Source organism: Saccostrea cucullata, unplaced genomic scaffold (genome assembly GCF_032062105.1).
Source record: "Saccostrea cucullata isolate Sc308-1 unplaced genomic scaffold, CSIRO_AGI_Scuc_v1 ctg5838, whole genome shotgun sequence".
NCBI lineage: Eukaryota > Metazoa > Mollusca > Bivalvia > Ostreida > Ostreidae > Saccostrea > Saccostrea cuccullata.
Genome location: NW_026919849.1, coordinates 43439 through 67196, shown reverse-complemented (window position 1 = coordinate 67196; position 23758 = coordinate 43439). Strand labels below are relative to the sequence as shown.

At 32.6% G+C, this 23758-nt stretch overlaps 1 protein-coding gene across 6 annotated transcripts in view; it reads right to left on the bottom strand.

Moving 5' to 3' along the window:
- Positions 1 to 23305, bottom strand: part of LOC134239351 (tubby protein homolog) — a 42738-nt gene extending 19433 nt beyond the window's left edge. For 2 of the 6 annotated variants that reach the window (XM_062721518.1, XM_062721556.1), the window contains exon 1: positions 9648 to 10253. In XM_062721518.1, the coding sequence (XP_062577502.1) occupies positions 9648 to 9700 (53 nt within the window). In that variant the 5' untranslated portion in view covers positions 9701 to 10253. Of the gene's footprint in view, positions 1 to 9647; positions 10254 to 15788; positions 15825 to 17665; positions 17704 to 19862; positions 19994 to 23176 lie in introns of those variants that run through there. The other 4 variants (XM_062721537.1, XM_062721527.1, XM_062721552.1 and 1 more) reach the window with 4 other exon arrangements.
- Between the last annotated feature and the right edge of the window lie 453 nt (positions 23306 to 23758).

Below are 23758 nucleotides of genomic sequence, written 5' to 3'. Positions count from 1 at the left end.
CACTGCATTAAAAATTGTACTTTTTTATATCTACAATGTAGTCCATGCCTTTTCTTTGATGCTGGCCCTTGCAGAGAAAATGTTAATTGCACAGCTAAACAATTATAATCAATTTAATTAATCAGCTCATTATTTGATTACTTGTTCCTGCTAGATGTTTGTCAATGTATCTGACAAGTGCCTCACTTTATGTTCAATGGGTGACATGTCTCGTTAATTATTGAAATAATTAACACCTACTAATTAATGAACACCTATCACTTCCCAGTTGCAGAAAAAGTAGACTGAAAATTTACCTTTCTTAAATTAAAAAAAAAAAAAAATGTTTTACTTCAGTAAATCCTTTAAATATTTTTTTGGGGTTTACTATATAGTTATTCATTTAATTAATTAAAAAATAATCATGATGATAATAATTAATAAAGTGCCCTGCCACAGCATGATACGCCCGTCAAGTATTGTTCAATAATCATATATTGGTTAGGATGCAAGAAAATCAGGTAGCCTTGATTAACAGATTGACACAGATTTCAATGATTTAAGGTAATTTCACCCTCCTATGATGTCATAGGTTTTTGCAAAAACTGTAATTAGTTTAAATTCATACCTTATAGAAAAATATCTCTTGGAAGAATGCTTTACAAATTAGGTGTAATGATAAATATTGTTTAGTTAAAGAATTTAAAAAATGCATATTTTCTATATTTAATCAATTATTCAATCTTTAAAAAATGTTTACAAGGGCAATAACTCCTTCTAAGGTCTCTTCATTTAGGCATTTGCTTTTCTGTAAAATAGTTTACCTGATATTAACAATTCAAAAGTATCTTTTAAGTAGGAAGTATTTAGGAACACTCGGCATCAGAATTATGCATTTTAACCAGTTTTTACATATTTTTCTCAATACTGTTTACAAAAAATGTACAATTTTTTTATGTTGACATACACTTCTGTTTATTTATATGTTTAGCATCTTAAATAATATGGTGACCCATACATTTTTTGCAATAAATGGAAAGTTTTAAGTATATTGAATGAAAATAAATGCAGTTTTTGTACTTTGAACCTATAAAATTGTAAGGGTGGAAATTCCTTAATTTCCATTTCTTATCATACATCTCTAAGAGACCTGCAGTGTAGGGATTAATTATAAAAAATACATCATATAACTCTAAACTGGTTGTGTTAGAGCATAACAAATATCCATCTGCAGCTTACTTAAACTTAAACTTAAATTGTTTATTGCATATATTTTATGAAATAATAGAAATACTACAGTTTAATAAAAAAAATCAAACATAAATTATAATTTCTTCACACTATAAAAATAAAAGTGAGACATGACTGCTATTTGTTGCAAATATATAAAAATTGATTCAGAAATATATATATATTTTTTCAATGAACACATGTATAATTAGTTTTAATTATATTATACAATACTAATTTAGTTTTAATCATACACTAAAACATAAATTTGATTTAATTACATTACACCAATTGGAAGATCTTTATCTGGACTAGCCATCAAGAACTCTTAATTACCACAAGCAACTAAGAGGCCATTTCTTTTTGCCCAACTCTCAAGAGATAAATTAAGATAACAGCTGCACCAGATCTAGAGATACTCTTAGCTCCTGACAATAAACTCATTAATTTCTCTCTAATTTGACATGCAAGTTTCTGCTATCAAAATTCTTCTTGACCAGTGCTTGATAATTATGCCCATGGGACAAACTGAATTCCTCTCAAAGCATATAAACATTTGTTACAGATTGCTGTAAAGTATATAATGAAAAAATAAGTTTTTACTTAATTTAACATTTTTTAATAAGGATACAACTATATTTTTACATTTTTTTGGATTATAAAATTTAAAATTTTAAAGACTTAGTTTTTAAAAAAAAAAATCACTTAAATTAAAGGTCACAGTGACCTTGAAATAGGCCGCGACACACCTTCTACTTTAGCTGTATACTTTTGCCAAGTTTGAAAGCTCTAGGTCTCATAGTTTTCTAGTTATGAACCGGAGAGGATTTTTCCATATTTGGCTATAGCATCTTTATTAAAGGTCAGAGTGACCTACTTTTTGTGCGCGACACACCTTCTACCCAAGATGCATCAGCTGACAAAGTTTGGTAACTCTAGGCCTAATAGTATTAAAGTTATGAGCCGGACACGAGAAAAGCTAACAGACGGACAGACGGACGGACAGACGGACGGACACGAAGCCTATAACATAATACGTCCCGTCTTAAGACGGGCGTATAATTACGAATTATTTGCATCAACTTGAAATTTGTGTCTCATGGAGACCGAATTTTATTTTTAATATGCACATAAAACCAGTTGATAATTCATACAAAATGAGACTTAATTTTTTTTTATATTCCTGTCATATTATTAGAAAAATAATGCCATTCTCTGGCTATTATTTCTGGGATACAATATTAATATGTCAACCTTAATTCCCCTCTTTATACATGTAATATTAATTTCTTCACACACAATAAAGATAAACTTAATGATAAAATTCAATGTAAACATATGTTTATTTGGCTCCTATATCTTAATTTTTATGAGGCAAATATGAAACTGTCACATATAAAACAAAATGCTTACGATAACCGATCTATTCAAGAGTTAGATGCTCTGGATGATTTAATGGCGTTGGGATAAGCCAAGTACCCTTCATTTTATTGTATTCATATGTTTGCCTCCCTCCTATACCAAACCCTAGTAAGAATAGATGAAACCTCTCTAGAAGTCTCAAATAAAGACAAAGTCAGGTAGATCATCTCTCAACTCTAGGATGATCCTATCTCATTTTACAAATCATTATTAATTTAAAACAAAAAGTCTTTTGGGAGGCTAATTTTTCCATTTCAATTAATTTACTTTATTATTTCAAAAAAGATTATCAAAACGGTAACGGTGTCATGCAGTTCCTATGCAAAGTGACTGTAAAACTATTATACAGTGGACCCTCATTTATCCGGACACTTTGGTTCCCAGTCAATTTGTCCGGATATGTGAAGCATCCGGATATCTGAATCACCAGTTTAACAAAACATAATAACATTTAAAAATATCGTTCCGATGAAAAATCGTCCGGATACTGAAGCATCCGGATATCTGGCGTCCGGATATCTGAAGGTCCACTGTACATCTGTATCAGTTTCTTGTTTCTCTTTTATTTGGCTCGACGATCTCCCTCTCTTTTCATCAACTACTGTAAACGTATTCCATTTAGCGGTGTATTCTATTTAGCGGTTTTGGCGAAAAGCAGAATCCGCTAATTCAAGTACATCTCTAAATGATGTGTATATTAACTTTTCTAATTAGCAAATTCAGACAGCATTAAAAGTACATCGCTAAATGTCTTGTATAATTATTAACTTTTATATTTACTTAAACAAATTCAGACAGCCTTATATCAAATCTACACTAACTTGTTGAAAATTGAATTTCCGCCAAATATCATACACGCCAAATGTAATACATTTACAGTATGTTTACAGCCTGGAATTGCATGCTTTCCTTTACATGAAGTCACATAATTCAACCAAAACTAGTCAACAACAGGCCAAACTATTTCTTGAAAAAGGCTTGGGTGTGACCTTAAAACAACCCCCCCCCAAAAAAAAACAACCTTGAAAGCAAATTTTTCTTTACTGCATGTATGTTAATCCTCTAACATTTAAGAAGGCACTAATATGGACTTATGTGTTGGCTTAAATTCACCAGCATAGCATGTCTGTAAGGATATTTAAAATAGAATCACATTTATTTCCTTAAGAACTGCTTGAGTAAGCTTATATATAGCTACTACAATTTGCTAGTGAGCATGACAGTATTGGCTGAAGTTGAAAAATAATCTAGATTTCAGACCTTTACACATGCAACCTTTAATTTGTCTAGTTCTTTGCAAAAAAAAAAATCAGAAATAATGAAATCACCAATTGTTGTGATAGTTCTTGTCATAGTATATCCCCCCCCAAAGAAAAATGAGTTCCTCCATTCTAAAAAAATACACTGCTTCAAAATGAACCATAAAATATTTCGAAAGAAAATCATTTCCAGGCCAATCAAAATCTAATTTTATAATCAAACCATTAATTTTGATAAAGAGAAAATGTTCCCTGTAAATATATTGCCTTCCAGATCGACTGACAAATCCTGATGTATGGTAGTTTTTTTTTAATGGCAGTACATGGCAGAAAAACAATATATCCTCTTACTGAATACAAAGATCCTTTGGCTAATAAACTTTCTGCTCTGAGACCGAAATCAATGTTTCATATTAGCTCTGATCTGAACTTAACACGCCTTCAAATCGAAATGCCTACTCAGAGATTTATACATTTTTGGCAGGTTATGCTGTTTATAGACCAGAGAAGAGGGGAAAACCAATATTCCCTGTTGCAGGTTAAAAAAAAAAAAATCCCTCAGAAAATCATGGATGATCAAATTGTTTTGTACATATATTGTGCTAATGATGTATAGATTTTATGAAAAGGAAAAAATACAAGCAATGAGTTATTAATAAATGATGGTGTTAACTTAGCATGTAATGCATTATACTAACAGAGCAAACATTGAGGGCTGCTGCTGATTTTGTAACATCAATAACTTTTTTTTTTTATTGACCCATTCTAAATAAATGGAATTATCAGTCATGTTTAATTGGTGCTCATATCTCTGTAGCCAATGAATAAATGTCCCACAGTTATGCAGTTTAATTTTACTAGATACAAGAAACATATGGAGATGAAGAACAGTATTCAAGCTCAAAAGTCCATAAAACAGTACAAAAAAAGGAGCAGGGCAAACACAGACCTCCAAAACATCAGAGGTGGGATCAGGTGCCATAGAGGAGTGAGTATCCCCTGCTGGTCGGTCACATCAGCCATGCCAAGGTAAACGATGAAATATGAAGATAACAATTAAACAGTACTTGAGCTCTAAAAGAATACAGTTTTGGAGCAGATCTCTAAATCATCAGGGGTGGAATAAGGTGCCATGGAGGAGTCTAAAACATTATACAGTTATTGACTGGGTATGAGGGCAACATATGATTTGTTGGACCTGAAGGTGAAAATGTTGCCCGAGGTCGCAGGCCAAGGGCAATATTTTCACCTTCAGGTCCAACAAATCATATGTTGCCTGCATCCTAGTCTATAACTGTTTTGTTATACCCTTCAGTGCTCACTTAAGATTTAATCAATACACACTATATTATCAATTACTTTATATGGAAAATTATGGCTTAATCAGTAAATATAAAACAATAGCTGGGAAAGAACAAAATTAATCATATTTTTATTATATCACAAAAATTATTTATCACAAAACATATACTCTTCCCTTCTTCCTTGCTAGTAGCAACAACTCTTACAGCTCTTAACTTCAGCTATTTCTGTGTCGCCGATATTGAACGATGATTAATTACTTGTGACGTAGCAGTGACGTTGCCGTCTAACAATTCTTATGTTGAACCGGCAGACCCGTCAACAGTGAAAATGTTAGACCGATGTAAAACATTTCTTTTGTTGGACTTTTTATTAGTAATAAATATACAGAAAGCTATTTATAAGGGTATAATTTAACAATGAATGTCAAATCAATGAATTCAAAACTTTGAATGAAACAGAATTTTTCATATCAATTGCAGTTACTAGAACCTAAGTCTAATGAAGGAGAATTCCCTTTTTGACCTTGAATTGTTCTTGACCAAACAAGTAAGAAACCTTCATTTATATGACTTGGCATCTGAACTTCTACATGTAGTTGAACTTTGTGTTACTATATATCGAACACCAGGGATAAAAATAACAAATAGTGATTTGACAGTCACAACTAGGGCTGGGCAATAATATCAATATTTCAATATATTGCAATACAATGACAAAAAATATCGTATCGCAATACGATTTTGTAATATCGATATATTGGCAATATGCTTAGATTAAGGAATTTTGTCATTAAATATAAAAATGGACTTATGAAAGTTTGTTATTAAGCCAAACAGTAAGACAGAAGTTGTTTTGTGTGAACATATCAGAGCATAACTTTAATGAAATCAACAAGATTTTTTTTCTGTGTTGGTTACTTATTATATTTCTGTCCATTCTGCATGTAAATTAAAGTAAATATAGTAAGAAAATGCCATTTAAATTACATTGAAAATATTGCAATACATATCGCAATACAGTTAAAAATATCGCAATATATCGCAATACGAAATCTCGGGCCAATACCCAGCCCTAGTCACAACCACTTCTTTATGTTTCAAGTGTTCAGTACTTTTTTAGTTTGATAATAAATTATCAATTTGAACAGACAAACGTACACACTAATAGCTTTTATTTTTATTTTATTTACTAAATTTTTTTTTTCGGGGGGGGGGGGGGGGGGGGGGGGGGGGGGAGGGGATTCAGAGGTGCTTTTCTCATGTGTGATTGCAAACAACGAACAATTACTCTGTCATTGTTATAAATTTTTTATAAACTATTCAGGGACATGACTTTAAGAGGCCGACTTATTAGCAGCTCGTGTTAAAATTCAGGACATTAAAGTTGACTGTAATACTAACCAAATAAATGTCTATCAATTTTCCAGACAGATGACAAATGCTAATGAGCCAACACAAAATAAATGAATCAATGATCAGAAGAGAAAAAAAAAACAAATTAATAAATCTATCAGAGTTAATATGGAACTTAAATGTCAGAAAGACTCTTAAATTTAAGGCAAAGAACACAAACACGTTAAATGGAAATAAAAAAAAATCACAGGAGAGTTTCTTCGAGAAAACAATTAATTGACTTCAAAATGACAATCAGAAGTCTAAAGCACTCGGTGTGCAATATTACTTAATATCTGCATGATTTCCTTTCAAATTAGCTGTGATAAAAGTGGCCCATTACTTAGATGATATCTGGAGAAACTGGTCGTAATTAGCCTTGTCAAGGAGGGGGCAGGCAAGGTCATATATTAAGTGCATGTAAAGCAACTTTGAATTCATAAAAGTTGGATAATGGCAATGAACTTCCATTAAATCTTACTTATGTTAGCTTCCCCATGGCTGTGGATATAAACTTCACAGAGAGAATGAAAGATGAAATGTGGAGATAAAAAACAGATGTCGAAGTCCATTTAATTAAACAAAACAACTAGTGAGCTAAGAGCCTAAACAGATGCTGAAAACAGAGATGCAGGGATCGGGTGCCAGGGAGGAGTAAGCATTCCCTATCAACATAATGTCACTATAAGGTTAACAGTCCACTGCATCACATTTAAATTACACTAAAAATTTTGACTTTATTATAAGTTACTTTTGAGATGCTTGTATACTTATTTAAGAACTATATCTTTTTTAGAAACAGCAATTCATAATTTTTTCTTTCAGAAACTGCTACTCATGATGGAAACAAAGATAGAGTTAATAGTGTCATCAACAGTTAATGTATATAACTACTAAAGTAAAAAAAAAACAATCATTGACAAGCATCATAGCTTCTTAAGCTAATCTTTTATAATCTAAACAAATGACATTGCAAAATGAATTCAAACATAAAATCATATTATGAAAAGCAATGAATCCATTGGAATCAAATAGAATGACAGTCTTGGAAAGCTTATAAAAGTCTGCATGCAAACCAATCAACCTTGGGTTTTAAAAAATAAATCAGAACTAATTGATTTTTAAAAGCAGTAATGACATGTTATATATTAAATATATATAGTCAAAATGTTGTTGTTATCAAACACAATTTTATTGGTTCAACAGAATATGTCCCCACCCTCATCTTTTCATAATTTACAATGAACCCATCAAATCAGTCTATGACTAACTTTAAATGAACTACATTTATAAATAACTCAGTCACGTTTTGGTAAGGCCAAATTTATTGAAACAATATTTTTTAAAAGTACCATGTCACCTCATATCTCTTTGTTGGAGGATTTATATCAAAAAATCCTACTCCTAATTTGTGTTTATCTATTTAACGACAATGCAATGCATTCCCAGGTATTTTGATTTATTATCTACCTGGCCAACCTAACGTTAAATTTTTATAAATGCTTAAATTTAAATTCTCAGGTCTTTGTCATCCAAGCTCTCTAATCTAGGAAGAGAAATTAAGTCAGGACAAAGGGAACAAGAAAAAAATTCTTTTGTCAAAGCTTTCCAGCTGCATTTACACTGTATCTATTTAAAATCACATGATTTTAAGGATATTTCAACAAATGATGATGTTTTTTGACAATTAAATACATGTACAAATGATGATCTGCAGACATCAAAAGTGTAAAGGAAAGAAATTAACCCTTGTGCATCATCCATACCGACAGAATACTCATAGCCCTTTAGCTTTCAGTCTAAGCTTGATTCAAAGAGCTCTTAGTGACAACTGTTATGGCTAAACCAGTTCAGAAAATGTGATGGTCAACAAATTGGCCAGGAAAAGTAAATAATTTTCAAGACTGAGACTGACTTTAAAGTACGTGCAATAAAGCAAGACTCAAACAATTCATACCAATATTAAGGACAGATGATACAAACAAAAAATGGATGCCTGGATTGGTATATATTTTTTGGCTTAATTTAATTGCAAATGATGCAAATAATAAATTTCCAGAATAGGAAGAATTTGCAAACCTTCCGTGATGTTCAAAAGTCTGTCCTTCTGAAACCATGATCCTTAATCTATACAAATATTTTTCACTTCAAATTCCATTTTTGTGCAAATTTGAATTAAAAATTAAAAAGTACGCAGTGAAAGTTATTTATTTTACTCATTTAAACATGACCCAAGTGGTTATTTTCAAATTCTTTGACAAAAGTTTGTTTGTATCATCTGTCCTTAAAGCAAATGAAACTTCAAAGAATGACCTAGTTTACGCATCACATATTATTCTATACCTTTAAATATTTCTAATTCTTTTTCAAACAAATCACAAAATATGCATGCATGGTCAAAGTTTTAAAACAACTCTTCCAAGAACCCAGCTAATTTTTTTCTGCGCAGGTTCACATAATATTGTAAACATAAGCTATTGCGTAAATTGCGTGAGTTAAGCCTCAAAGCCTCTCTCTTACTGGAAATTTCCTTTCTACGCCTTTTAGTACCCATCAGACTGTGAGAAAACAACAGAATAATTAGCATGTAATCGGAAAAAACATATGATCAATTATTGACAGAATGGCTAGCTTCCACCCAGAAAATAAAAAATTGGCAAATGATGACAAGAAATGCCACTAAACCATTGCGATCACACTCTGATCTCCTGTCCTTAGACCCATTACCAGGCCAGGACCTGACAGCTGTATACAGTGTTGGCCTTTGACATTAAATCACCCAGAACAAGAGATAAAAAGAGAAAGCACCAAGGTGTAATAATAGGGATCGTAATCCTTAACATCAATACCTGACACAAAGAGTCAATACACAAAGAAGAAGAGCATATGCCTTTCTCGACAAAATATTTATAAAATTTACAATTATACTGTTAAAAAATTATCGCTATTTGGCTTCTTTGGCAACAAAAAACTTCCTGAATGTATGAAATTTCACTATCTATTCATCTTTAACATTTAAGGTCAAAAGTTAAACATAAAATTCTTCAATTATATAGCTTACTGTTCCAGTAAGTGATTTGGACTATATTTTCCCATCTTATAACTTGGCTCCATGATTGCACTGCCCAGAAAGTCGCCAGTGTTCCACACTGGTCACAGAATCACACACACACACAGACAATAAAATAAATCTCTCCGACACAAAAAAAACAAAGATTTCACGCAATCTCCCAGTACATCAGGAAGTACCGAGGAGATGTTTACAGACATTGGCGGCCATCTTGTTTTTGTGACGCTCTTTCGTTATCAACAGGCTTTTACAAGCCTCCTATATATGACAGGAATCGCCAGACCTTTAAATCGTCGACGTGGAGGAGAGAGATCGAGCTTGTTCCTGGATATTGACACAGCGGCTATATAACAGGGTGTAAACACCTGACCTGGTAATAATCATTTCAATTAGAAGAGCCGTGGATATAAAAGGGGCAAAAATCTATTGATCCACCTGTCCAATCTTTTAATCATTGATACAGACAACTGCTGTATTAAGACACTGGTTGGAAAAGTCAATTCCACTTAGAGGCCTGCATTAATATTAAAGAAGCTTGTAATGTACCCAGACAATATTATGCAATTAACGTAGAACCACCTTCTATGCCAGAAATTACATTTTGCAATACATGTAACTATATAGCTATAGGTTCCAAATTTATTTGAAATCATCAGTTGGAACAATAGATGTTGAAACACACAAGCTTTGATAATTGTACCCTAGTACATTTAAAATCCATATTCATTTGCCTGGGTGAACAAAAACGTCTCCTCCCTTGTGGCATGTCATTTAATGGCCTGGAATAAATATTGCGCTGAACTGTATCATTAAACATGTGTTTTTAAATTGTATAATAATGAATCGCACCTATACTCTGAGGTATGAGGGTTTGACTGAATGAATCCCATGAGTATATCATTGTTGTGTGAGATACAATGAGGTCTGGCAATCCATTAATTGCAATAATGGAAAACTGTGAACATATAGTACCAGCTAGTTAATATAAGGTAGTGCGCCACCTTAAATGTTCAGTCATAATTCATTTCAGAGTTCAATTAAGGTTGAAAGTATATACTCTGTAGTGCTCAGTAAATTGATATTGAAAAAGGAGATGTTATGAAAAAATTAGGTTCAAGAAACTTGCAAGTTGATTGTTAATTTACTTTTAGGGCATATGTCTTGGATGCCCTTAATGAATCATTTGATGGGCCATTACTGGCTTTAATCAGTTTGATATTTCCCCAATATACATCATTGTGAAGTAATAATAATGCAGTCCCTCTTTTGACCTTGACCTCAAAGTACATCTGCACTGACCTTGACCTGACATATAAACAAACATGATATAATCAGTCTACAAACAGTTTTACTGTAAAACTCATTATTACGAACACAAATATTGTGAATTCACAGATAAAACGAAATTATCTTGGATCCTCAGCTATATAAATTTAATGAATTCCTTATACAGATATGATATATTACAGAATCAGATAAAGCAAAGTAATTTTATTAGTTCCTGTCAGTGATTTTTTTAGGGCCGTTTTAGGGCCGTTTTGGGGCCAAAATTCCGCCCAATTGAAAATATGCCTGTATTTTCCCAAAATGTAGGGGAAGTTTTCCCAAAGAAAAACTTACAAAATATGTGATAAAATTCTGTTTGTTTATTGCATGTTTTTCAGTAGAGTTCAAGCATGTTTTGTTGTTCAGCCATGTTGGATTCCTTCAAAATTAGATAATTCATTCCACTATTGTTCTTGATGCAAGTAATTAGATAATTCATACCAAGAATAGTCTTAATTTATTATAACAATTATTTGTTCAAGTAATACAAAGACAAAACAAAGCTTTTTGAAAATGCTTTTAAATAGCTGCAGATCTGTAGCGTTGTGGTTTTTTATATTTGTCTTTGACCATAACGCTACAGATCCCATAATGCAAAAAATGTGCAATTTACGGTGCAACATTTTGTGGAGAATTTCTCCACTTTCCAGCATCATTCAATTAACTACCTTTCACTACATAATTCTAGGCACATTATTTAACTAATCTGTATAATTTATCCATTTCCCCACCCTTTATAGTCGTCTCTACAAGTGATAAACTCGCTAAATCATAATCATTTGTTAGATTGCTGAAAATTCACTTCAAACGAGTTTATTGCCTGTAGAGACAACTATAAATGATTGGGAGGTAGATAAAATATACATATTGGCTACATAATGCGTCTAGAATTAGTGAGTGAAAGGTAGTTGATTAACCAATGCTAGAAAGTGGAGAAATTCTCCCCAAAAGAGCGCAAAAAATATTGCACCGTAAATTGCACCTTTTTTGTATTACGGGATTTGTAGCGTTATGGTCAAAGACAAATATATAAAACCGTAACGCTACAGATCTGCAGCTAGCTTTTAAAGTGACTGGGTTAAAATTCTTGGAGATTCCCAATTTAGCCTAATTGACGCTGAAATTCCCAATTCTAAGGGCCCCAGCCCCCAGTCCCAAAGTACTGAAAAAAAACACTGCCAGTGATTTTGTTACATCCAAGTTTTACTGTATAGATATTTTAACAACCGCAAATAGCTATATATAGGTTATAATTATTAGACAGAATATCGATCCCTACTCAGTTTATTTTTTTTAAAAATGGAATACGTGTCTTGTATAATTGGTATTATGCAAAGATGACAATATTTCTAGACTATTTCACAGAAAATGTTACAAAATGTTTTTTGCTTTCCCTAATCAATTTTCAACCAAAGAAACCTACATGTAGCTGCAATAATACTATATCCTTCAGAAAACAGAGCTAAAATTCTAAGATTAAAAAAAAAACTACAAACAACCAAAAACAAAAACAAAAAAAAACTAGAACTGTCCAATTGGGACAAAATACCCCCCGCTGGGTTTTTCAGAAGTAAGTTTTTGCATAATAAAGATATGTATCAAACACGAATTATAAAATTTTTCTTCCAGTGACCTTGAACTTCCCAAATGACCTTGGGTCAAGGTCATGACACACCCTTGGGTCATAGGCAATCTTTGAGTAAAATCATAAAGAACCTACCAAGTTTATCAATAAGAAAGATATGGACCGGACACAAATTATGAAATTTTTCTTCCAGTGACCTTGAACTTCCCCAAATGACCTTGGGTCAAGGTCATGACACACCCATAGGTCATGGGCAATCTTTGTGTGAAATGAAAACCTACCAAGTTTATCCTTTAAAGATATGGACCGGACAATTATTAAATTTTTCTACCAGTGATTTTGAATTAAAATGACCTTGGGTCAAGGTCATGACACACCCTTGGGTCATGGGCAATCTTTATGTGAAATGAAAACCTACCAAGTTTATCCATAAGAAAGATATAGACCGGACACGAATTATGAAATTTTTCTTCCAGTGACCTTGAACTTCCCCAAATGACCTTGGGTCAAGGTCATGACACACCCTTGGGTCATGGGCAATCTTTGTATGAAATGAGAACCTACCAAGTTTATCCTTAAGAAAGATATGGACCGGACACGAATTATTAAATTTTTCTACCAGTGACCTTGAACTTCTCCAAATGACCTTGGGTCAAGGTCATGACACACCCTTGGGTCATGGGCAATCTTTATGTGAAATGAAAACCTACCAAGTTTATCAATAAGAAAGATATAGACCGGACACAAATTATGAAATTTTTCTTCCAGTGACCTTGAACTTCCCCAAATGACCTTGGGTCAAGGTCATGACACACCCTTGGGTCATGGGCAATCTTTGTATGAAATGAGAACCTACCAAGTTTATCCATAAAAGATATATGTCAAACATGAATTTTGAAATTTTTCTCCCAGTGACCTTGAACTTCCCCAAATGACCTTGGGTCAAGGTCATGACACACCCTTGGGTCATGGGCAATCTTTGTGTGAAATGAGAACCTACCAAGTTTATCCATAAGAAAGATATGGACCGGACACGAATTATGAAATTTTTCTTCCAGTGACCTTGAACTTCCCCAAATGACCTTGGGTCAAGGTCATGACACACCCTTAGGTTATGAGCAATCTTAGTGTGGAGTAGTAGATTCTTGTGTCCCTCTGTAAGAAAGATATGGACCGGACATGATTGCACAGACAGACGGACAGACGGACAAGGTGATTCCTATATACCCCCCCCCCCAAACTTCGTTTGCGGGGGGTATAAAAACTGCAAGGAACCTCAGATACCTGACAAATCTAATCAATAAAGATGGCCATTAATTAAGTTGTGGTAATCACATTAATTCAGCACTCCACATGTGACCATTATTGACAGAATTAAATCAGACTTGTCTGCGACTTTTCCTGCGAGCAGACTTCTCTCTCTGAGCAATCAATACAGATTTCCTAAGACTTTGTTGAACTGTCTTTCGAATTATTGAAGACATGATGATGAATTCTCAAGGGATCGACACTCAAGGCTTTTCTTATTAATAGGGAAAATGTGACTTCTGACTTAGTTCCATATGGTGTTTGTTTTGTATTTATTTATCTTTTAATTTTAAATTTTATTATTAGACATTTCCCAATTAAACCTGAATTGTTTCAAGTTTCTCAAAACCAAGAATTTACCATGTTCAGATCAATGCTTTTAATTTTCTTTTCTTCATTAATTTTCTATTCATAGATATTGAAGTCAGTCTAATTTTACTAAAAATTTCATCTTTTTTTAAATTTCAGATTTGAAACATAAAATTTCCTGAAAATATTGCAATATTTTATTCATTTAGTATTACTAATTGAAAAAAATTAATTCCAGAAATACATATATGTAATACTACATGTATACAGATTGTAGATTTAATCACGAAACACATAAAAGTTTAATTATAAATTTGTGAAAAGGATTGTGTGCCATTCTAAGAAAACCATTAAGTTTAATTTCTTTGTATCTTCAACACAATTTATACTTTTTCCATGAATTCTGGATTTTAAAACCTGAAAAATGAAACAATTCTAAAGGGAATATGATAAGTGTCAAGTCTTATCAATTCTGAACATATAATGTTAAATGTTCAAATTCATTCATTATTTAAATTACAGCAGTATTGGAAATGATTTAAATCAGTCAGGTTTCATCTGGGTTTTTTTTTCTTTGCTTTTATTAACACATAAATGAGTCATTTCAAAATGCAAGCACGGGTAATTTGCCATAAAATCCAAACACTACACAAACTAAGCATGTTTTCACAACTGCGAGTCAGGTACTAACTTGACGAGAATATCCAGAATAGTAAAGTCAACACTGTACAAGTACAAAGAACAGTTAGTACATCTACTGTGTTTATGTACTGATATAATTTTGAATTTTTAAAATTTTACCAATCTGTTTGATCCATCACGATATTAATGAGTTTCACCCTTTTTAATTAATTCCTAATAACGGATTTGGCTTAATGATCTCTAGATTTTATAAGTCCATAACCTATTAATTTAAAGTACACATATACTAGTTGTTTCACAACTTATACAAAAAGTTTATTACTTAAGTAACTTGTTCATGTTTGCTAATATATGTCTTCTAATTATGGTAAAAATTATAAGATGAACACTTAAAGTGTTTGAAAAATTACAGATACTTTAAAAAACATTTAAAAATCAATATATACCGGGTACAAGAAATTTCAAGTTCATATAAAAAATATTTGCAATTCATTCATGTCATTAAAAATTTTGATTTAAAGAACTTCACACAAAAGTAATTCTAAAATGTGCCACATGTAGCACTAGTTATCAATTTATCAGATGAGTAAACATATATTTATTTTACGTATTTACACCACAATTTTACAATAATACACTTATGACTGAGTATGAACATATAGGAATTACACAATTCATTCATTATGTAGATTCAAGGTTGCAAACTCATGTACTGAACAGTGCACTTATATACATGTAGTGACAATGAGGGGTTTCACATTTATTTCAAACTATCAGAAAATATAATAAGATTTTCAACCAATAAAATTTCATGAAGACTATTCACTTGATCAAGTGAGAACAAGAACTGCTAGAGAGAGAGTGTGCAAAAGAACACGGCAAACAGTTCACACATCAAGAGGTTCACACGACTGACAACAAGGTGCAACGACAGTACGAAAATCTATTTTAAAAGTACTCACTCGTTCTGTGGGACTCCGGCGTACATTTCGATTAGTCTGCGATGTAAAATATCAAAAAATAAGTTTTTAATGCAAAAATTATTTTTTGGGTCCTCAAAGGAAAATTATTTCCGCTGTTACGACAGAGTTGCGTAGTGATTATAAAATCAAAGGGATAGACTGGTATAACATTCACGGAAGATCAAGCATCACTTGAATCGGGTTAGCAGCATGCACAAGTCTGTGTCACCCAGAAGCGTGATATGCTACAATGATATAATTAATCCAGTCGATTACAAAAAGGCATAAAATCCAAGAACTCACGCGAGAAATTTTCTAAATCCACTCAATATAATCCTCCCATGAAAAAAATCAGAATTTGCACATTTCAAACATGAAATTGTAAAAAAAAATTTAAACTTTTAATTAATGGCAAATATATACATGTATATTCCAAATGAAATTCATCAATTATGTAATGAACTGCGTCACTCTTCACTATTGCCCTTTTTAGATCAATGTACCACTAAATTCTACACTGGGGCCAGTTTTCAACTCCAAATGTGTCAGTAACTAATCTGGGATCAGAACACGTCTAATGTGGCTAATCCTTTGTTCAAACTGGGTTTATATGCTTAATATTGGTATATTAATTTCAATACCTTTGGGAACACGTTCAGGTGAAATACTTTTAATTAGGAGAGCCACCCCTTTATAAGCATATAACAATATTTATTTTAAAAAATATATTGAATGAGTCTTGGAATGTTTAAAATAGGGGTATATCAGGGCAGATTTGTACATACCAAATATATGCAAAGCAATAAATGGTGATTATGTGTATTTTTCATCACACATTACATGAAATGCTTTTGAGAGTTGTGGCTTATTCTTCTTGGCAGTGTAATGCACTAGCTTATACTCAATGAATGAACAGAATATATTACAAATGCATAATCTCACAATGAGATCAAAGAAGGATAACTCTGATATGATATCCCCTCAGCGATCAGCCAACATTGTAAGAAAAAATAATTATATCTAGCTTATGTACTTCATATGACCATGTTTTTTCGCCAAAGTATTGCAGGAATAGTTGAATACACAACACTTTTTCAAAAGTTATGTCCCTTTGTTGCCATCTTTGGGGAAAATCCCATAGAATCTTACCAGTAGCCTTGATAGTTTTCTGGTGTATAACTTTGTCACCTGATTGGAAAAATCGTGCATCTTATATAATGATTGCCCAAAAATGGGGCTTACCCATAGAAAATTTTAAACACAGCTAGTGGATTTATCGGAGCAGCAGGTCCGAATGTTTAGTACTTGTCATTTCTTTCCCTTTTGACCTTTTGGATGCATGGCCCTGCATAGGGACATAACTATAACAAAGTGTGGATATTGGATGAGTAAGTTTGATGGGAATTGTAGTGATTTTAAAAATCAATTTTAATTAAAATTCTTTCCTTCATTTTACACTTATTACAACTACATATTAGATTCCCTAGTTGAAATAAATCTAGGGGGAAAAGTTACAATTATAGATCTAGATCTCTCTGCTAACTTTCATAAATATTTAATGTGATTTTATCATATGAAACGTAAATTCAAATACTGTAACAATACAATAAACAAAGTGGAGTTGAATAGAATGTTAACTTTGAGTAAAATGAAAACATCAATGATGGAATTTTGAGGGTAAAAATCAAAAATCCTTATATAACTATACTTCTCAAATTAAGAATGCCTCATTGTGCCATATCCATGAATAGCCAGGGCATATGTGTGTTTAAAAACAATGCTTACTTACTACATGTATGTTAAATGTTAATTAACACAAAACTGACACAGAAAATTAAAACACACCCTCCAATATAAACCAGCAGTCCTAATTTTACCTTGTTCAGTGCTTCAAGTTACTAAGGATTCCCGTTAACTGTAAACTTAATCCATATAAAGTAAATTTTATCAGTATGACACGGGTAAAAAATATTATTATGTGTCACTATTTTCAGAACAATTTCACCTTAATTAACTAGACTTCCTGATAAAATAAAGGTTGGCAAATTACCCAACTATGCGACATGCTTTCTGTACATATCTTGACAGTTTGGAATTTTCATATCAAATGGGAGCTGGCACACATATCTAACTTTCTTTGTCCGAGCAGTTAACAAATTAATATAATTAATCAAATGATTTCGTTTCTGGTTGACACTCCCTTCCTTCTTCAGATACTGTATGTTTTGATGTAATGCATGGTAACACATGTTAAAATTCATGTTTTCTAGCTAAAAATATTCTTTTCAATGTTGATTTCATAATCTTATTAATTTTAACAAAGAATTAAATATATGCAAACCTGTGAAGAAAATATACACAGACACAATTTTTATGGACAATCTTCAAATTCTTATACATGTAATGGACCCCATTGATATGTTGCAGATTTAATACTTTTAATACAGTTAAATAACTGAAGAAGAAATGGAGGAAAGCACTCTTTGGCACCTCGATCAGTTGATTTGTCTAATTTTCCCTCATCTTTAGCCACCTGCACTACATAAGTGATCTCTTGATCATCTTAATTACTGTTACTTGTAATTTATAGATCTTACTTATAATTTATTGATCTCATCATTACATTGGAAAATACCAATAATTTGGCAATAAATAAAAATAAACAGGTTAGAGATGTTTGTAAAACACTAATAGGACTGCCACGAATCAGAAAATTTTCGAATCGATTCGGTTCAAACAAAAACCTCGATTTTCGAATAATTTCGGTTCGATTATAAGAAATAGATCTTTTTTTTATTTTTTGTATAAAATCTGTAATCTTTAATCATCAGAATCATAAGACATTCTTTAATAAATAATGATTCATACTTTTATAAGGTTTTTTAAATATAAAATGGAATGTAAATAGCCAAGAAAACAAAGAAAATATCCAGTGTTCTAATTACAAAGTATGACCCAAGAATCAAATGTCTGCATCCAAATTAATAAAAAATACTGGTCATTGAGTTTAAAAGATGAAACATGGGAACAAATCTTTCAAACAAAACCAATGATTTCATATTAATTAATTATTATGCTAAACATAAAAGTACTGGTGATTTGCTTACAAATCTGTTTGGCCACAATAGAAACAGTAAGATCCCTGCTGTGATTCACCAATACGATATCAAAGCACCTTACCACATAACTGTCACAACAAGAATGTCAATAATTATTTCACATTCAAAACGATCTCAATATTAAAAAGAAAGAAGGAAATTCACAGCACTGTGTCGGCTCCTCTAAATTCAGAATTACATGGCTGATGGGTGTTGCCTTTTAGTAAATCTATTTATCCTCTGTGCCATCTTTCTTTCGAAAATGGAACTTGGAAGTAGTCCCCCGTTGACTTCTTCGCGGCCATTTTCATGTTTTTGTTTACTTTAACATGATTTGCCATCATTTCTTCCAATTAACCAACCGGACTTCGAGTAACAACAGCAAATGTTAGTATGAAAAAATCAACCCTGAATCGAATCGAAATCCAGGAAAAATGTATCGAATTGAACGGAAAGATTGTGAATCGCTGTTAACTGATATTTCGGTTAATCGTGGCAGCCCTAAACACTTATATGTATGCCCCCCTCCCCCCAAACTGGAATTTTTTCCATCTGATAAATCTGTATACCAATTTTCATTTTAGTATGTGCAACGGTTGCAAAGAAAATGTCTAACGAGCACAACTCATTGTCAAAAATGGTGTGATCATACCCAAAACAAAACTTGACCTAGATATTCATGTGATATACCTGTATACCAAATTTCATTTCAGTATGTGCAACAGTTTGTGAAGAAAATGAACGGAAACTAAGTGGACCTACAGACCGACAGACCTACAGACCGACCGACAAAATAACAGACAGCAGCAAAGCAATATGCCCTCCCTTCTTCGAAGGGGGGCATAAAAAACTACCAATAAGTGAGTGCAAATACTTCTGCACTTTGCCTCCATCAGTCTTAAATAACATACAATCCAAATTCAAAATTGATTCCAAAACCTCAATGAATTAATAGCTGGCACTTAGCAACATTTACCTTTTGTTAAATCAGGAAAAATGCTCTGTGTTTTGGATTCAGTGTGAAATGGTGGGAAAAACGGCTCTGTTTGTTTTCAGGATTTGATCATTTCAGCCTTGTGTCTAGGTTAAAACCTGTGGTGCAGACAGCTAAAAAAAAACATATAGATTTGAGTATGGTAATTCAATTTTAATTTTTAAAAAGTTATTTAATTGGATAAAAGATTTACTTTATATTGTATAACATAAGTTGCCTAATATGTCACAATGAGTTGCATCAAAAACATATTACTCCACTTGACATTACACTTTTAACTTTTAAAAAATATGCTTCATTTGAAGTCAGTTTTAGAGGAAAACTAGTCCAGAGCTCCAGATAATTTTTTACCTCAAAGTGTATTTACTCCCTGATTTTCAAATCAATGCAGATTTTGATTTTCAGCAAAGTGATTGAAGAGCATTTTGTTTATATAAAAATGTTTAGACCTTTATTTTGATTTTGAGCTTGTAATCGAAGTGTTTTGAAGAGGCCGGGTCTGGAAAAAAATCTTCAAAGGTCAGTTCCTGCATTTATTTAAATAAAATTTGCAAATACAACAAGACTTTTTGCAAAGATTGGGAAGCATTCTTTTTTGACAAGAAAGATTATGCAGCAGGTCAAGGTACCAAAGAATCAGAGACACAGAAAACTTTTCCTTCATTTAAGATATCGTTTTAAGAGAAAACTGGGAGAAAAGAATCTTCTGAATCATCAATATGGCAAGTTGAGAGAGATGAAAAATTGGCTATAAAACCATAATAAAAAAAAAGTTATGCCAAGTGTATATTATCTTTCTACATAGAAATTGATTTTAATCTTAATCTCCTTCCTCCCGAGATGGATATCGTCGTCATCATTTCTAGAATATTCCTGTTCACTAAAAGGCTTTTAAATCTGTTCTTCGATCGTTTTGAGAAAAATCAAACACTGAGTTAACCTCAATTCGTATCATTAACAGGGGTCGACACTAACTTTTAAACTATAGTTGTCAGCAGGGCTATCCATTTCTAATTTCTACTAGCCCTGTTCATGTATTAGTTGTCCAGCAGCCGAAGGCTGGTGGCCCAGTCGCGAAGCGATGAGGGGGTAGGTGCGGGAGGGGGTTTCCCCCTCCTGCTGGTGGGGGTACGGGGGGCCTCCCCCGGGAAATTTTGAAAATAGAGATGCCAAATCCTGCATTCTGGCTGTATTTTGGGTAAACATTATATGTCACCCTATGATCGTACCTTACACATTTTTCTATTCGAAGAAGTACACATATATAATCATTTAGGATATTTCGAATCACCTTTAAATTTTACAATTTTGACATACAAAAATAATAATTATGATAATAAAACATGTTTGAAAATAGATTTAAAAATTATTAGATACATTATGTGTAATTGATAATTATATTTGTTGCTCTGAGTGAGTATTTAGTAAAATCCTTAGTAGCCCTGCAGGGCAAGTTTAAAGGCATGTTTGGTAGCCCGACCTCAATATTCAGTTGTCCCGGGCCAGCGGGCTACCGTTAGTGTCGAACCCTGATTAAGTAAGTCATACCTGTATTCTTCAACTTGTTGTACACAGTACTTTCGTGGTGTAATGCGTATCTATGATTGCTAATGCGTAATTGTATGCTCTATTTTAATTTTCAATGCATATTTTGTAAAATTTAATGCATATTTCTGCAAATACACACCTTATCTGTAGCTCTGCTAGTCATATTGTCTGCACTGAAATTAAATTCTAAGGAATGAAGCTTAGTTTAACCCATTTTATACTATAACTTGGGGCAGTTGATGCATTTTATACCCCCCCCCCCTCGCCCACTACTTGCTTAGTCCCCCCACTTTCAGTTTTCTTCTGACGCCTACTGTAGATCACTAAATTTTCGCGACACCTTATTTTCGCGAGATAGTCATTTACTCTTTATAAGCGAGACATAATTTTCACGAATTGTTGTTTTTCCTCTATATAATCATAAGGAATACTTTTAAACGCGAGAATGAAATTTTCGCGAACTCATTGTCTCGCGTAATTACGCGAAAATAAAGTTCTCGCGAATAAAACGTGATTTACAGTATGTATCATAATGAAATCAAAATCTTAAAAATCTGAATATTGACTGTTTTACAATAACTGTATACAGTAGTACTGCTCTTTTGTGAGGGTAAAGTGATAGAGTTCAGTGAAGTATGATGTAACAGCAATCATGTTAAATAAATGTCATTGAAGTATTAACCGGTACCTACAAAAACTTCACCAAACTTTATCATTTAATTGTCCTGCAAAAGAGCAGTACTACGTATGTACATTATCATCAAAGGACCAATTAATGTCATAAATCGCTGCAGAACTGTAGCGTTAAGGTTTTATAATTATATAAGTCTTTGACTATACCGCTACAGATCCTGTTATGCAAAAAAAGTGCAATTTACGGCACAAGATTTTTTGTGCACTTTTGGGGAGAATTTCTCCACTTTCCAGCATCTGTCTATCAACAGCCTTTCACTCCTTAATTTAAGACACATTCTGTAGCTAATATATATTTTTTATCCACCCTCCAACCCTTTATAGTTGTCTCTACAGGCAATAAACTCACTTGAAGTGAATTTTCAGCAATCTAACAAACAATTTTAATCAAGCCAGTTTATCACTTGTAGCAACAACTATAAAGGATTGAGAGGTGGATGAAATAAATATAAAACCATAACGCTACAGTTCTGCAGCGATTTATGACATTAACTGGTCCTTTGATGATAATGTAGTACTGCTAATTTTGGACCGGTGAAAGTTTGTTTCGTGTGAATATTGTGTTAACTGTCTGTCCAAATGTACTGTCAGTGGTGATTTTTCTTTTTTGCAAAGACTGTCTTAAATTAATGTCTCAAAAATTTTGTGTTGTTTTCCCTAATAAGATTTCCGAATAAAATATCTCAATGATTTCAAAAATGAAAAGGTCATTGTAAACACATTAACATTATTAAACCTCATTTATAATTTAAGTTATAGATCTGATAATGCATTGATTCAAATATTGTGCACATTTAGCCACAATTTCAAACTGAATTTTCTAGTTTTCTAACGGAATGATAGGAACACAATGAACAGAATACGAAAAACATGATTTGATTTGTTCAGGCACATTACAATCAAAGACTGAATGACAAATTATGTCGTAGTGACTGTAAACAATTCGCTAATATCAATAATGACACGCAGTAAATGTATTTCCTTTGTTTCAACAAGCACATGTTGAATTTGTGCAAAAATATAATTGATAACACCTTAAGACCTTCCAAACCTACCCAAAACACCGACAAATCCCCTGTAGAAAGCTACTCAGGTATGCAGGTCACTCAGGTATTTCTCTTTTCTCTGTGTATGAACAGGTTCGCGGTGTCGAATAATAATTGTTTTGATTGGATACGACATTGACATCCGATTAGGGGAAATAACTCTAATAATGTCGATGAGGAACGGAGCTATGAGAAAATTAAAATTTGTGAAAACACGGTTAATAAGATGCTTCCATTACTTTTTTTCTGTGTTGTCATAACCAGTTTACCCGAGTTATTTGACATAAAATTTAAAACCGTTAAATCATAAAACAAGAGACCCCGGGGCCACATCGCTTACCTGAGCACTGTACATACTATCTAGAGCTCTCTGGAAAAAATCAAACATTATCATTAAAAATGCTATAAAACACACCAAGCCTTCTCACTGCGGATTGAATACATAGTAAGGATTCTATGCATTTTCAATACTCTTCAAACACTTAAATGTGCATTGTTATGACTCTCAATGGACATGTTAATTTATCGTAAAAATATAATATTTGTACGTCCCCCCCCCCCCCTCTCGCATTTAACATTCAACGTCACATA